General features: G+C 41.4%; 1 protein-coding gene across 2 annotated transcripts in view; it reads left to right on the plus strand.

Annotated features, from left to right (window-relative positions):
* The first annotated feature begins 7,651 nt into the window (after positions 1-7,651).
* Positions 7,652-14,177, plus strand: part of LOC150087247 (uncharacterized) — a 38,476-nt gene continuing 31,950 nt past the window's right edge. For both annotated transcript variants that reach the window (XM_090371907.1, XM_090371908.1), the window contains exon 1: positions 7,652-7,906. In XM_090371907.1, coding sequence (XP_090228033.1) covers positions 7,813-7,906 — 94 coding nt within the window. In that variant the 5' untranslated portion in view covers positions 7,652-7,812. The remainder of the gene's footprint in view (positions 7,907-14,177) is intronic.

Here is a 14,177-nt window from a genome sequence, read left to right on the forward strand (position 1 = left end):
AGGCAGCATAGATTTCTCTCCCGGAAATTCGGGTTTTTTGTCCAGCAAATAATCAAATCGACCAGAACACACACACAATTTAAGACGTACTATATAAGGCGCAATGTGGTTTAAGTCGCTGATTCCATTACAACCCTACAACAAGAAACCATGTACCCATCGTCCAAGGCCGACAAATTGGCCACCTTTTGCAAAAGAGACAGTCAATAAAAATTATTATATTATATTAGGGCCACCCGTAATTCTTACCAATACCCATTTATGTAATGTGTCTGTACATTGCGTGTGTTCTCTGGTCGATTTGCCTGTTTTTCTGGACGAAAAAAAAAGTGGGGTGGAGAAACATTGCCATCTACGCCTGAGACCGACTAACTCAGCCACGGAGTGAAAAAAGCCCGTTAAAGTTCCTCGCGTCATCGAGGGGATTCGAACCCGGGCCTTTTCCACCCGGCATAGGAAGGACGGTGACGATACCACTGTGCTACCCGCGCAGACCCTTAACTGGAATTGAACTCAGGCCTTAAGCACAAGGATCACCAGAGGAACTGCGCTGCATGCGAGAATGGCGTGACAGAGATATTAAAGTGACAAAAAAAAAACAAAAAAAAAAAACGAGGAGAACTTGAAAAAAATGATATACCTGAGATGATTGGAAAGGTTTGTTGAGAATGCTAGCATTGATAACAAAGAAATATCGGAACGAGTGAAGGACGTTTTATTAGTGCTCTGGAGAGTTCAGGAAAAATTACTACAAAGGAAAATAGGTTAGATAACAAACATCGATTAGGGAAACACAAGCAACAGGAATATTTAACTGCATGTATAATTGAGGAAGTCAAGCCAGTTGTGAGCGTGACATGACTTAGCTCCAACCTGTCTTAATTCTACAGGCGTTGTGAGTACACGAAGCGCGGTAGACATGCGTCTACTGCGCTTCGAAATTCAATGGGTTAGATAAGGCGAAGACAAGATGTCCTCTTGATGTGGACAGAAACCGTGCAACACGGATGCGATGATGTTAGAAATCGTTAACATTTTATCATTGGTCAATATCAGATTCAATTGATTTCATATCATTCCAAAGACATCGCAAATTATTTCAGAACGGCGCATAATTGAAAAATCGAGCAGTGTAGTAAGGATCCGTGCCCATTATGCTTCCTTGAACTTGATAGGACGTCATCGTACAATATATTTGTTAGTCGAGCATTCGCGAAATGGCCCAGCACTACCAACTCTCTCTCTCTCCCGTCTTGTCTTCTGTCCTCTTTCTCCTGTCGCATTCTGTGTTTCTGAAAAGCACGTGTCACCCAAATGACAATGGGATAGTTCCAACCATGGCAAGAAGTCAATTAAGTCTAATTGCCAAGTACGCGATCCTGACAGGGAGCAGAAGGGAAAGAAATTAGGTTAGGATACTAAGAGGACACGACAGCCGCCAAGTGCTCCTTGTCTTGGAGGCCATGAGTGACACGACCTATATTAGCGGGGGAAAGGCGAGTTTAATGAATCTCCTTTAATGAAAGGTGCCTGCATGGGTGGTGATGTTGCCCAGCAGCGTTCACTTAGTGGGTCGTAATTAATGCTCGCTCAAGGGTCACACGGATGAGATCAGGTTCGAGGAGGATTTTGTGAGATTTTCTCTCTTTTTTTTTCCCCCCCAGCTCCCATAATTTATATTTTTTAGACAAGAAATGCCAGTTACTTAAGGTTACAGCTAACTTATTTTTATTAATAAATAAAAAAAATCAGGCGAAAATTTGAAAAGATACATGTATGATTTATTTTAAAGGCACAACAGAACGATATAAGTTCTAATATACTGTATGTAGATATGATGCTGGCGTGCTACTGTTAAAGAGCTTATTTTGAGAGATGAAAAACCCGGAATACTCCAGAGAGGGACCGAGAAATCCTACACTACCATAATTGCTAGCATGCACGCGAGTTAAAAGTACATGTACTGTTTATTTGGCAGTCCAGGACAAAGTTACTGCTACATCTAAGTTAAAAATGTTTAAAAAAATTTAAACGTTTTGCCACGTCATTAATCTGTTATAAATAGTCTATTTCCCATTTTGACGGGATTTGAACCTAGACCTTTTACGGTGGTGTCTTAGGACAGTGAGCGTTGTCATTGTGCTAACTACGAGGATTATCTTTGTAGACTGTTACCCAAAAGTTAAGTTATAACCATGAAATATGAGTTATCAAGAAAAATAAGCTGTTAGAATTCTACCATCTGTTGTGGAAGAGTATTATTATAAGATTATTATTATAATAAGAGTATTATTATAATAAGATTATAATGATGCGTGTGTATTACCCATGAATAAAGTTATAAATAAAACTCTGTAGTTTTACGTACTCTAAACTTAACCGTTCAGTTTAACTGCAACTGTGTAATATTTATTACTCTTCTCCCATATACTCTTTATTTTTTTAAGTTTCCTTTCTTTCTATATAGTTGTATATCTTCATAGCACATTCACGAGAATTACAATGCACGCGAAGCGGCTCTAACAATACTGCAACAAAACAACATTTAACCCATCAATTTCTTTTTTACATACAAATTGTAGAAAAAAAAAAAAAAAAAAGGAAAAGAAACAATAATTACCAGATTTCTATTATTCCCATTTTAATTAAATTTGGGATGACCCAACAACTATTTTTAAAAGATCCAAATATAAAATTTCATGAAATCTGTGCACTGGAAGTGGAGTTGTTACATGCTGACAGACGGACGGACGTGATGAAGACAATACAAGCATTATGCATATACGCTAAAGCATTTAAGACATGGTTGTAACTTTTGGAAACCAGTGGGTATGCAGTGCAGGTCAATATATGCGTTCGTTCCCAGCTCTCGGAGTTACACAATTGGGGAAGTATGCTAAAAGGAAAATCGGCATTGATTTGACAGTGAATGAGCAACAACAGGAAAGTTCCACATCCTGTTATTACTCACGCATAGTTTTGCTTTCAAGATAAGGATCAGACCTGCTGAAACCGAAACAATATTTCGATTTGTTTATCCTTCGCGACGTTTAGATGCTTATAGAAAAACTTTCCTTTCGATGGTATTGCAAAGAGGTCAGTTCTAATCTTCTGACGGAAGCGCAATAACTTTTACGCTATTTGTTTTTCGCAATAATCAGACAAAGGAAGCGTTTAAGATAGCAACCTGCATTCAGCAACAACGCAATTAAAAAGAGTACTTATCTACCAGCTAAAAACGGGTTCCATTGCGTTTTCACACCTTCTCGCCGGAGACTTGTTTCGAGCTACCGGAAGTTTAGCAACGGTTATTGCCCGCCTTTACGTTCGGAGTGTCCGCTGTATTAAGCGTAAGTGGTCATCAGCTCGAGTTTCCGGTGACAGCGACAAAAAAGAATCCAAGAGCCAATGACACCAGCATCGATATGTCGGCTATTCCTTAAATTTCCAAAACGAATCTTTCACAGGCGGAGGAATATGGGCATCTGTAGTGCGAGATGTGTTGAGAAAAATGCACGCTGTGACTATTGACCGTTGGAACTGCGAGATGATCTCAGCGCATCACGCCCTCGTGGTTAGCACAGTTGGTACAATCGCCGTCCTCCTCTTCCTCCCCACCGTGTGGAAAAGACCTGAGTTCGAATTCCGTCAATGACGCGGGGAATTTTTATGAGCCTTTTTCACAACGTGGTTGAGTTAGTTGGTCTAACGCGAGGGTAGCATGGTTTATTTGATTCCGAAAACTGGGGTTTTTCATCCAGCAAATACCCGCAGAAAACACTCAATTTACAGACATATTATATACAGCTCAATACGGCCTACGTTGCTGATGGACCTAAAACCCTACACCAACCAATCAGCGCATCACCAGGTGTCGCTGGTGAATTTTTGTTTGGACTTTTGTTTATTTGTCCATTTATTTTTGAATTTTACTTCCTGTGGTTTTATTTTCAAAGAAGAGAAAGGCAATGATCCACCGCCTACACTTCTTTTCACTTTCAAGCATTTTTAGTCGTAATTAGTTTTGCCTTCACCTCTGAGCCCTCCAAAGAAAAAAGGAGACGAAGGCAGGAAAGGTCTCTGATGGGAATGAGAACCGATATTTTCACCTCTGTTTCTAGCCACAACCAGTTACAGGTGTCTGAAACGTCACTTGCTGTTTCGGTACAAGGAGCGCCTTTAAAATGGGTATGCCACATTTTTCTTTCCATGACCTACATTTGGTACGGAATTTGACCACATTTGTGCCAGATTTCATCGCCTAAAGAAGATATATAAAGAATACGGGTTTCTTTTTCTTTGATTCAACTGGTGACAATGTACGAGTTACAGTGGTTCAGAATATAAGACACTGTGAACTACAGACAGAGAGAGAGAGAAAAGAAAAGTTCATTTTAATCCGAGAAATTATTACATTCTCGTTATTGAGGTTTTCAGTTTAGCAATGAAAAAGAACTCACAGGGAAGTAATTTTGTTTTTACACCAAAGAAACCAAGGTCGTGAAGTATTAGTGAATTAGGGTCTGTAAATTTCGTGTATTTTATGGTCGGATTGCCTGTTTCATTGCACAAGAATAACAAGATTAAATATCGGAGAAGTGTTATATACGAGTAAGCATCCATTCTCATTTCCCGAATGGCGCACAGTGAGGATTACCAATTCTCGGTCTATCTTCCTTAGAAGAGATTTCATAGGGAGAATCCGGTGAACAGGACGATGATTGTGATTTCAATGGAGCATGTTCGCGCAAATCTTCGCATTTTCCTGTTCAGCGAGAATTAGAAAACGGTCAGGGACTTAAGTTTCACCAAGGCCAGTGCAGAGGATCTCTTGATATGTCGTATAAAAGAATGTATTTAGTAGATCCTGGCCATAAGACTCAATAGGAAAATAAGTCTCACTTTTGCAAATTGATTTGCCGATTCTTTGTACCACTTCTCACTTGTGAATGGTCTTTTGGAAGAAGCTGGCATCGATCATAATCCGACAGAATGGTCTGTTCATCGATAACCCATTGAAAAATCAGCATAAATTTCACTGGTTCCTGCAGCTCACTAAACTCACTAAAATATCATCAAAATGTATTTCGGCATTTGTTAGAGAAGATCAAAAATGAAGATGATATACTATTTGTAGTTTTCATACAAAACTACAAATAGTATATCAGTGGAGACTTCAGGATGGTAGAATTCCTTCTTGGGCTACAAGAAGGAATTCTACCATCCTGGTAGTGGTCACATTCATTAACTGTCCATTAATTTAGCCAGCGTGTGCTATGTTAGAAGATACTTCTGATGGAGAAGATTCATCTGGGGCAGGGTGATTATCGTGATTTTGACTATACGTATTAAAGAAAGTCTCCACTGTTCAGACACGAATTAAAACCTCGGAAATATGATGCAGTTAACAATGCTTTAGCCCCAATAAAGAAGGACTTCCTACCACCGCCATCTCCATTTAATCTAGGCTAAAGGAGCAATGTGATTATCGAAAGCATTGCATACTTAGGTGAGGCGCCACTTAATATCCAAAAATTGTCAAAAGGGAAAGGTTTCATATTTATTGAAATTAAGCAGATTCCTGCATTCAGAGAGTTTAGAAAGCAGATTAAAAATTTCGAGGTAATCACAAAAAGGCTTTCAGATGTTTATTTTTGACTGAAGGTTATCTTCGTTGGTAGCAACTTTACTCCAACGATTCGTTATTCTGAGGTGATCTATTGACTGCCTTTGGCAAAGGGATGTTTTCTTTTTCTGTAAGTTAAATAAACATTAATAATAAACTCAGATAATCAGCAAGAAATTAAAATTAACAGAAAATTGTTCAAAATGTGTGTCACAATGTAATGGGAGGGTTCGATTGAGTATATAATGTCTGTTATATTGTGTTCTTGGAGGAGGAGAAAAAACAACGAAGAATTCCTAAGAAATTTCTTATTTCCGATTTTTTTTTCCAGAAAATATTAAAAAGTTTATTTTGCAGGATTGGGGAAAACATTCACTTTCTTCGGGGAAAAAGACAGAATGTGAATGCAATGGGAGACGGAGTGAACAATCGAGATAATCCAGGTCTTTTTAAGCTGAGTTTCGAAATACAGTATTCGATCTACATTGACTCGGGTCCGCCCTTAAGAGGTAGGCCATAACGCTTTAAACGAGGAACACCCAATGACGCCACTTCCAGCACCCTCGCGCACTATTCTTGAAGGTCAGTAGCCCTTTTTTTCCCGACGGTGCGGAAAGGTCCACCGACGCGTTATGCGAAATCCCTTTGTTCCCGCTGTACCATCCCTTCTACATCTACTGCTGTCGGCGCCTCGGCACCCTCGAACTCGTACATCAGTTCCTGCATGAAATGACGCAGCACCCGTGCAAAGGTCGCAGTAGGCTTAACTGGGTTAGAAGTTGAAGATGCATGGGATGGGACGGGGTCGCATGGGATGACTAACCCTCTTGTAACTCAAAGATTTAGCTCGGGATGTGCCAAACATCTGCTGCGTGTGTGGCATAGAGAGACAGAATACGGAAGAAAATCCAAAAATGAGAGAGAAAGAAGTCATTTGCAAAAACGAAGGCAAGCCAGGAAAGTTGTCTTCCCGGGTCACTTAATTCTGTTCGGCCATTTTCTTGATGATAAGTGGCCTTTATTTGCACTTAGCGAATGATTCAAGTTTCACTGGGTTCAATTCAGCGCTTTTCTACTGTTCATTCCACAGCTTTGTGGATTAAAAGTGTTCGTGGTGCAAGGGCCGCTTCGAACGCTTTTACAACAACAACGACAGGTGTGGTTTAAAATGAGCAGGAATTATGGTTAGCTTCATTGGTGGGCCCGGCTACAGTAAGTTAGGCCGTTTGAACTTTATCTTCCGTGGGCGGGAGGAAAGGCCCAAAGGCTGGAAACGGTGCGGCAGTGTGGTTTAATTAGGGAATAACAAACGCACGCATTCCAACCTGTGACAGAATTGTGTAAGGTGGCGCAGTTATTCCCGTGCAGGTGTCGCGCACTGCTGGCGTACAGGGCCGTAAATATGCGCGTGCCAATAGGGACTTCCCACTACCAGTCATTAGCCATATAAGTGCGCTGCCTTCCCCGTGCGAACGGATACCCATATGCGCCCCCCCGTCCTCCCCCACCTGTCCACCGACTCCCCTCCGCCGACGATATACCCATACAGGCGAACAGCGGAGCTCATCATTTCCGGAAGCCTGCCTCAGTGGGCACCAATTCATCACTCCACCCAGCGTCCGACGCTCTAGGGGCAGTCAGGAGCTCGCGCACCATCGCTGCAGCCCAGTCGGATTCTCGTCATGGGGAGGTAAGCACACCACCTGCTCGCTGTCTACTACTGCCACTAGCAGCAGACCGGCTTTTTCACGTGGCCTCCCATTGACGTCGCTCTGCTCGAGTTTCTGCGCACCACACACCTCTCCGAGGTTCATTCATTCTCGTGCCTACTACAGAACCGTATTGACAGAACACAGCTCTACCTACCGGCCCGCGAGTAGTTTGCATTATTTGACTGGAACCGCAGGCTCGAACTACAACCTCGTGAGAATTTTTTTTTTTTTTATATATACGTACTTTTTTTGGCGCATGCGCATTTCTCGAACTAAAATGTACTAGAAGTGCAGCACGTGGGCTTTAGTGCGCTGTAAACGCCAGAAAGTGCGTACATTGTTACAACACGTTCTGCTCGTTATAGATGTGACAATATTTGGGTTTACGTAATAACAGAAGAGTGTTTGATCATCCCTTCAATTGAAGCCCATTGGATATTACAGCTTCAGTTTTAACCACCAGTTTGGGTGGAAATGGAGGATTTCCCGACAGTTTTCGAAATGAACGCCAAAAGACAGTCCTATTGGATGTGGAGGATAGCAGTGGTGTTTATCCACGTGGTGTCAGGTAAGTTCTTGTTGTGTTCGTGATTATATACGATATAATTATACCACCACCATCTTGTTATCTGAGGATATAACTTTATTTCTGTGTTATGGTAAAATTTTTAAACCACTGTTTGTATAGTTTGTTCTACAATGGCAACATTCGATTTTGGTTTGTTAGATGGAAACACACGTTGAAAATTAAAAGTTCCGTACAACGTTCTGCAAAGGTTATCCCAGCAACACCCATCTTCGGTGATTGTTTCGGAACTTTTTAAAATTTTCAAAATTGAACGAAAAAATTGATACTATAAAATGTTGCTATGGGTAGTCTTCGAATAAATTAATGGCAGTTATCAGTTAATGTCGGGGTTACATTTTGGAGCCCTCGTGAATAGCACAGTTGGCTGATCATCATCTTCCCCGCACCGAGCAGAAAAGACCCGAGTTCGAGTCTTGTCTTGTCTTAGTCGGTCTCAGGCGAGGGTAGCGTGGTTTTTTCTCCAAAAAATCGAGTTTTTCATCCATCAAACAGAAAATCGACCACAGAACACACTCAATTCACAAGCAGTATACACGGAGCAATATGGCCTTAGTTGCTGATGCTCCTAAAATCACACAACAGCAGTAGAATACCGTTTGTGGTCATTCATACTAAATACTTAAGGAAAGTAGAGTAAATGTGGGTTATATTTATATTATCATGGCTCAAATAAACATTTACAATGAAATAACATGCTACAAAAGCAAACTGGGACACATGATAACAGTCTCAAATTTACCAAACGTTGAAACGATACAACGTTAACTGAAACGACGTGAAATGATCATTGTCAGTATTATTAAATTCACCCACGTGCCCCAGCCCTGGATTTTCGTAATCTTTCCTAATTCTGGCAGTGTTTCTGTCTGGCAGTGTTTCTTACAATTTTGTACTTGCGAACAGCGCATACTATTGCCAATTCCGTATTCATTTCTTCAACCGACGCAAGAAAGTTAAAAAAAAAAAAAAAAAAAAAATCGTAACACGATTGGGATGTGGTTCTGGTACTCCCGTATTCGAAGCGCAAACCGATTTTTAATGTGGAAAATCATTTCTCTTTCTCAACAACAGGGGAATGCGAGTCCTCCTTAGATCTTATCGACGCAAGACCCTAACAGTCCCCCGTTTAATCGCTCCCTAACAATACACAATTTGTACGGGCACGCCACCTAAACTCCACATTATCAACTCTCTCTGGTGACGTCACTGGGCAGCAGCAACAACAACGAAGCTCGCCCAGAGCCGCTATTAAAAGGCAAAGCCAGCAGTTAACAATAGAGGGACGACATTCCGTGGTTATTAATCTTAGACATTTAAGAGAATAAAGACGAAGGGGGATTGCGTGACTGCGAAGAAGATAGACCCCCGATAGTAATGGGGTAAAACTCCGCCCACTCTCACAATTTCCCACAGCATTCGTGACAGGTAGTTGTAATGTCCACTTCCGCACAGCCGGGTGAATGACAGGAAGTGGCCATTTCGAAATTAAGTAGGACACACATACGACACCGCGTTCAACAATCGCATCATTGTCGCACGTCCCTTCCGTCAAGTGGCTCGGGTCATCCGTTTCTCCGAAATGTACGGCGTTTACTGTTTAGGAGCTGTAACCTAGAAGAAAAATCGAATTGTAGTGAGAGGAGGACTCCGATCTGTATTTCATGTAGTTTGGATCGGCGACCAGTGTTTGTTTGCCATACGGCAAAGTATCAAACCCAAATGGATGGACTTGGATCTTGTATAGAAATAAATTGAAAACACAAGATGGAAGTTATAACGAGCGCGATGTGAGAGAGTGAATAATCCCAGCATGCATTTCGCTTTCATTCTTGATCTTACATTCAACAATTTGCTCCATGGCGCATCAATTGTTTTCGTTTCTTTCATCATTTATGCTTTGATTCTTCTCCGATCCATGCATTCATTTTCATCCGTCCACATTTGTGTGGCTCGTCCACTTGAGGAATTGGGGGATTAAGCTATTTATAGTATTCCTTACTGACCTGTTTCACTCTGTTACTTAGACCAGGCGTCTTCACCTTTTCTTCTTTTCAAACATTACGTATGACACTGCGTATTTTAAAAGGGCAGAAGAGCTCAGCACTACCACACACACATCCTTATAGCAGAAATAATCTTTTTTTGCAGTCGTGTCGTACGATAAACAATAAACCAAACTTCAGAATGTGCTCTAATTTTTTTCAGGTGTTCAACAGCAGCTATTCCCGTTAAATCGTGTTATTTTTCTTGTACGTATTTTTCTCTGAGGAAGGAAAATGGCTCGAGGCTCAGTCTGAATGTCCACAAGGTCAATTTGGACTCGGATGCATTTACAGATAAAATCATCAGGAACACACTTTACCTTGAAATGCAAGGTTGAGCTCGTCGGATTTTGATATCGGATTCTTGAAAAGTTTGTGACACTTTCCCTTTGCGCCTGTGAATGCAATATCAAACCACCTTACTGTGTATTAAGCTCGCCTAAAAGCGATTTAATAAAAACAATGGTGATGCACGGTTTGTTTAAAATGGAAATGAGTTTTTAAGCAGTAATTCTTTTAGTTCACGGATTAATGGCATCAAGAGTGTGCTTCTTTTTTTTTGTGTTTTCTCTTTTAATGGTATAGCTGAGATACAGCCTTCTGATTGCCGATGATATTGTTATTATTATTATTCAATTTATTGCATATGCTTCACCACTGAACAAGCCTTCAGTTAGGAAGGTGCCTGATGGGATCTGAATCGGCAATCATAGCCTGTTTAACAATTTGAATTTTTTTTGTTGTTGTTGATTGCAAGAGTGTGTATGTGCGGCTTTAAATGATGGGACAGTTCATCGCGAATACAGTTATCAGTTTGAGAATGTATAAGATTAGTTGGGGATGAAAAAGGACATTTTTTACAGGAAGAGACTCCATTTGTGTAAGCTACAGCTCTTGGAAACTAGGTAGCTTCGTTGGGATGGATCCGATTCAGTCATTTAAGACCCTAAAAGGGTTGAGCCAACTTAATCATGGAGGCATCTTTCTCTGTTTAGGACAATATCAACAAGGGTTGGGGGGGGGGAGACATAGAATTAATTGTAGAGTGAGATGGATGTAAGAAAATTTGCCTTTTTATTCAACGTAATCGAGTATTGGTACAATTTTTCCACCAACTTGTAGAATCCGAGCTGATGTGGATTTAAAGAGGGGTTAGATAAAGAATAAACGTAGGGAGACATTTTGTTTTATTTATTTATTTGTGCATTTTGTTTTTAATTTTGACAGCAGTGTTGCATACGCAAATTAATATTACTATTAAAATGCATCGTCCTGCCATTTTAATAGCAGTATAAACAACATCTTAAGCAATAATTGTTCTCATTCGAGTAAGTTTTTAATTCCTTAACTTTAATTCTTCTTCTCGAAGTACTTTTCAAAGGAGATTTATTTTCACATTTCTTGATGACTGCTCCTCAAATGCCGCTGCTATTACGTGGGACGGTTTATGGGATGGATTAACTATATTTAAATACGGATTAAGAAATATCCAAGATCAGAACTGGCTGGAGTAGGAGTTTAAATGTGCTCCGCGGCACTATGGGGTTTCGTAAAATATCCCCTAAGATCTGAAAACGTCTCGTTTTATTTTCTCAATGATTTTTTTTTTTTTTTTTTAGTTTGCACATATAGCGCTGTTTTTAATTTATTATTAATAATAACTATTTTTAAAGATATTAGGGTTCCGCGGGAAAAAAAGTTTTGAAAAATCTGATGTAGGCTTTATACGGGGAAAATAAATAAATAAAAAATCGCAGGGAATTAAATAAAAAAAAAAAAGCAGAGAAAGAGAGCAAAAAAAAAAAAAAAAACATGTAATATTCATAGATAGGAAAAAAAAAAACAAAGAAAAATGATATGAGAGGATCATAATTTAGTAGCGGGCATGAGAAAGCTTCGGATCGCAGTTGGTGAAGGGCGGGAACTTCCAATGAGTTTCGCATCGCATTCTTCGGCCATACCCACACCAAAATTCGCTGCTAGGACACTCTTCGCTATGCGTTCAAGGTCACGAGCCGTCAATAACTCATCATTCACGTGCCAGGAGACACGCGCCACTAGTGGAGCACGAGACCAGAACCTGCGCGCGCTCCCCATCCCCCCATTCCTTCCCTTCTGAAAACAAAGTGGAAGTACATAAGGCAGGTGGACGATGCAAACGTACATTGAGGACGAATGCCAAGGCGCTGCAATAATTACCCGTTCCCTCTGACTGGGGGGCCATCCGCTCACTCCTCCACCCGTGGAACAGCTGCCACGGGGAGGTAGACGACACAGAGGTGCCCGATAGCGGGTTAGATAACTCCAAAATTGTGTTTTGTCTCCTCTAAGAAAAGTGCTTCGCGGACTTTGTTGAAGATCGCCGCTTGGATTACACGCCAACACCCCTTGTTTAAGTGTAGCGTGCTCCAAGGATGTAGCGTGTCGAGCCGCGTGCTCTCTCTCAAACACCACTTTAAACAATAGCGCAAATACTATTATAAGGGAACAGGTGTCGCGCGCTACGTCCTTGGCCTCATAGTTTAGACGCGTTACCTCAAAAGTGGCCTTTCTCACCTCCGACAATATCCCTTTTGTTCTGTTACGAATTCCCCTACCACCCCTCTTCCCTTTGAGTCAGCTAAACCTTCCCTTTAGCTTCAAAATACTCGATGCTCATATTTCTGGACGTCTGTACAGCGATAATGCCCACACGTGCCCGTATTTGTTCTTGAGTTATGAGATCTCTAAATGGACCGATGATTAGTTGCAATCCGTTGCTGTTGCTATCGTCTGTCACCTTTTGCAACCGATGAAAGTAGCAAAAGATTTCAGTCGTCCTCTGGACTGCCGAAAGTGGCATAGCTCAGTGGTCACGTAACATTGCGCCGTTCCGACAGCACGTGAGTGGGCATAAATTCGTGACCTAGCGTTTCCTATGTGAGCCGATACCAACGAGAACGTTACAGTACAGGATTTACTTTTATTTGTTATTTATTTTGGGCGCTTTTGTTTTTCTGTTACCTTCGACTACGGAAGTTCAGAAAGGGACGTGGGGGGGGGCGAACAGGTTTCGCTTGTATTTGTAAACTTATCCTCTTCCGTTCATAATCCCATACGTAAGGAAAATATGCATTACGTAATGCATTCGGAATGTCCCGTAATGCCAGCTCACGTACTGTGCGGTTACGGACTTGCACGACACATCCGTATCGCAAGCAACCCTTCCAGAACGGCCTTCTGCTTTTTGTTAGCGGCGTGATTTAAGTAAGAAATTGTTGTCAACACTGGGAATGTCCCTTTACGCCATTCCCCCTCTCCGCTTCTCTTAAAATGTACTACACCTGACAACTAATTCCGAAAATACAGTGCTTGGAACCTCACATTTCGAGGATGTTGTGCCACGCTCACTCTGGTATGGGGTCCAGTGGTAATTTTTTTGAAATTGGGGTTCTGTTGGGTGATACCGGCGTTTGGATCATCAATCGGAGCTTAATGGTGGGGAATCAACTGACTTGAGTCAACGACCGCCCACTGATTGCCATCGAATTTGATGATATTGATCATTTGGACTTTAAGGAAATTTCAAAAGATTTTTAGAGTAAAGACCAGAAAAATAATATTTAATAATGACGGTTGAGTACGCTAGTTTTTGTATGCGATACATAAAACGATTATTTTAAAATGCTAGAAATTTTCACTTCTGAAGGGCGAGGTTGGGGGGGGGGGATTACACTCCAGAAGCCTCTTTAGAATTCCCAGACCTCCGTGAATATGGCGTCTTGACCTAGTGGCTGAATAGTGAACTGTCGACGAAGGACAGGGACACCCTCAGTCGCGTAATCATCTTCAAGACCCTAAAGAACTGTGTGGGATTTTGGTGTTTCGGGATATTCCCAGACGGGAAGGATAAGAAGGGGCGCGTCAGCGAGACAGACCGATGTTAGCTAGTGTTAAGGAAACAATAGACAGCGTCAAGCCCACACCAGACGGTCCCTGCAACTAAATTCTCCTGTGGAGTTTACCGAACACTCGCGGAGAAGGGGGGAGGGGGCAGTGTAACCGTAATTCTATGTGCCCTTCCCAAAGTTCCCTCTGTCATCTGGGGCGCGCGCACACAGTAATAATGCTATGCTTAGGCTCAAGCAGCGTAAGGAACCCCATGAGCTTCACTGAAAGAGTTTTTGGGAGGTTGGGAGGGAGCATGAGTTATGAAAACCTGCGTTTGT

This window comes from Mastigoproctus giganteus, chromosome 4, assembly GCF_048544385.1.
Source record: "Mastigoproctus giganteus isolate SK-2022 chromosome 4, ASM4854438v1, whole genome shotgun sequence".
Classification (NCBI taxonomy): domain Eukaryota; kingdom Metazoa; phylum Arthropoda; class Arachnida; order Uropygi; family Thelyphonidae; genus Mastigoproctus; species Mastigoproctus giganteus.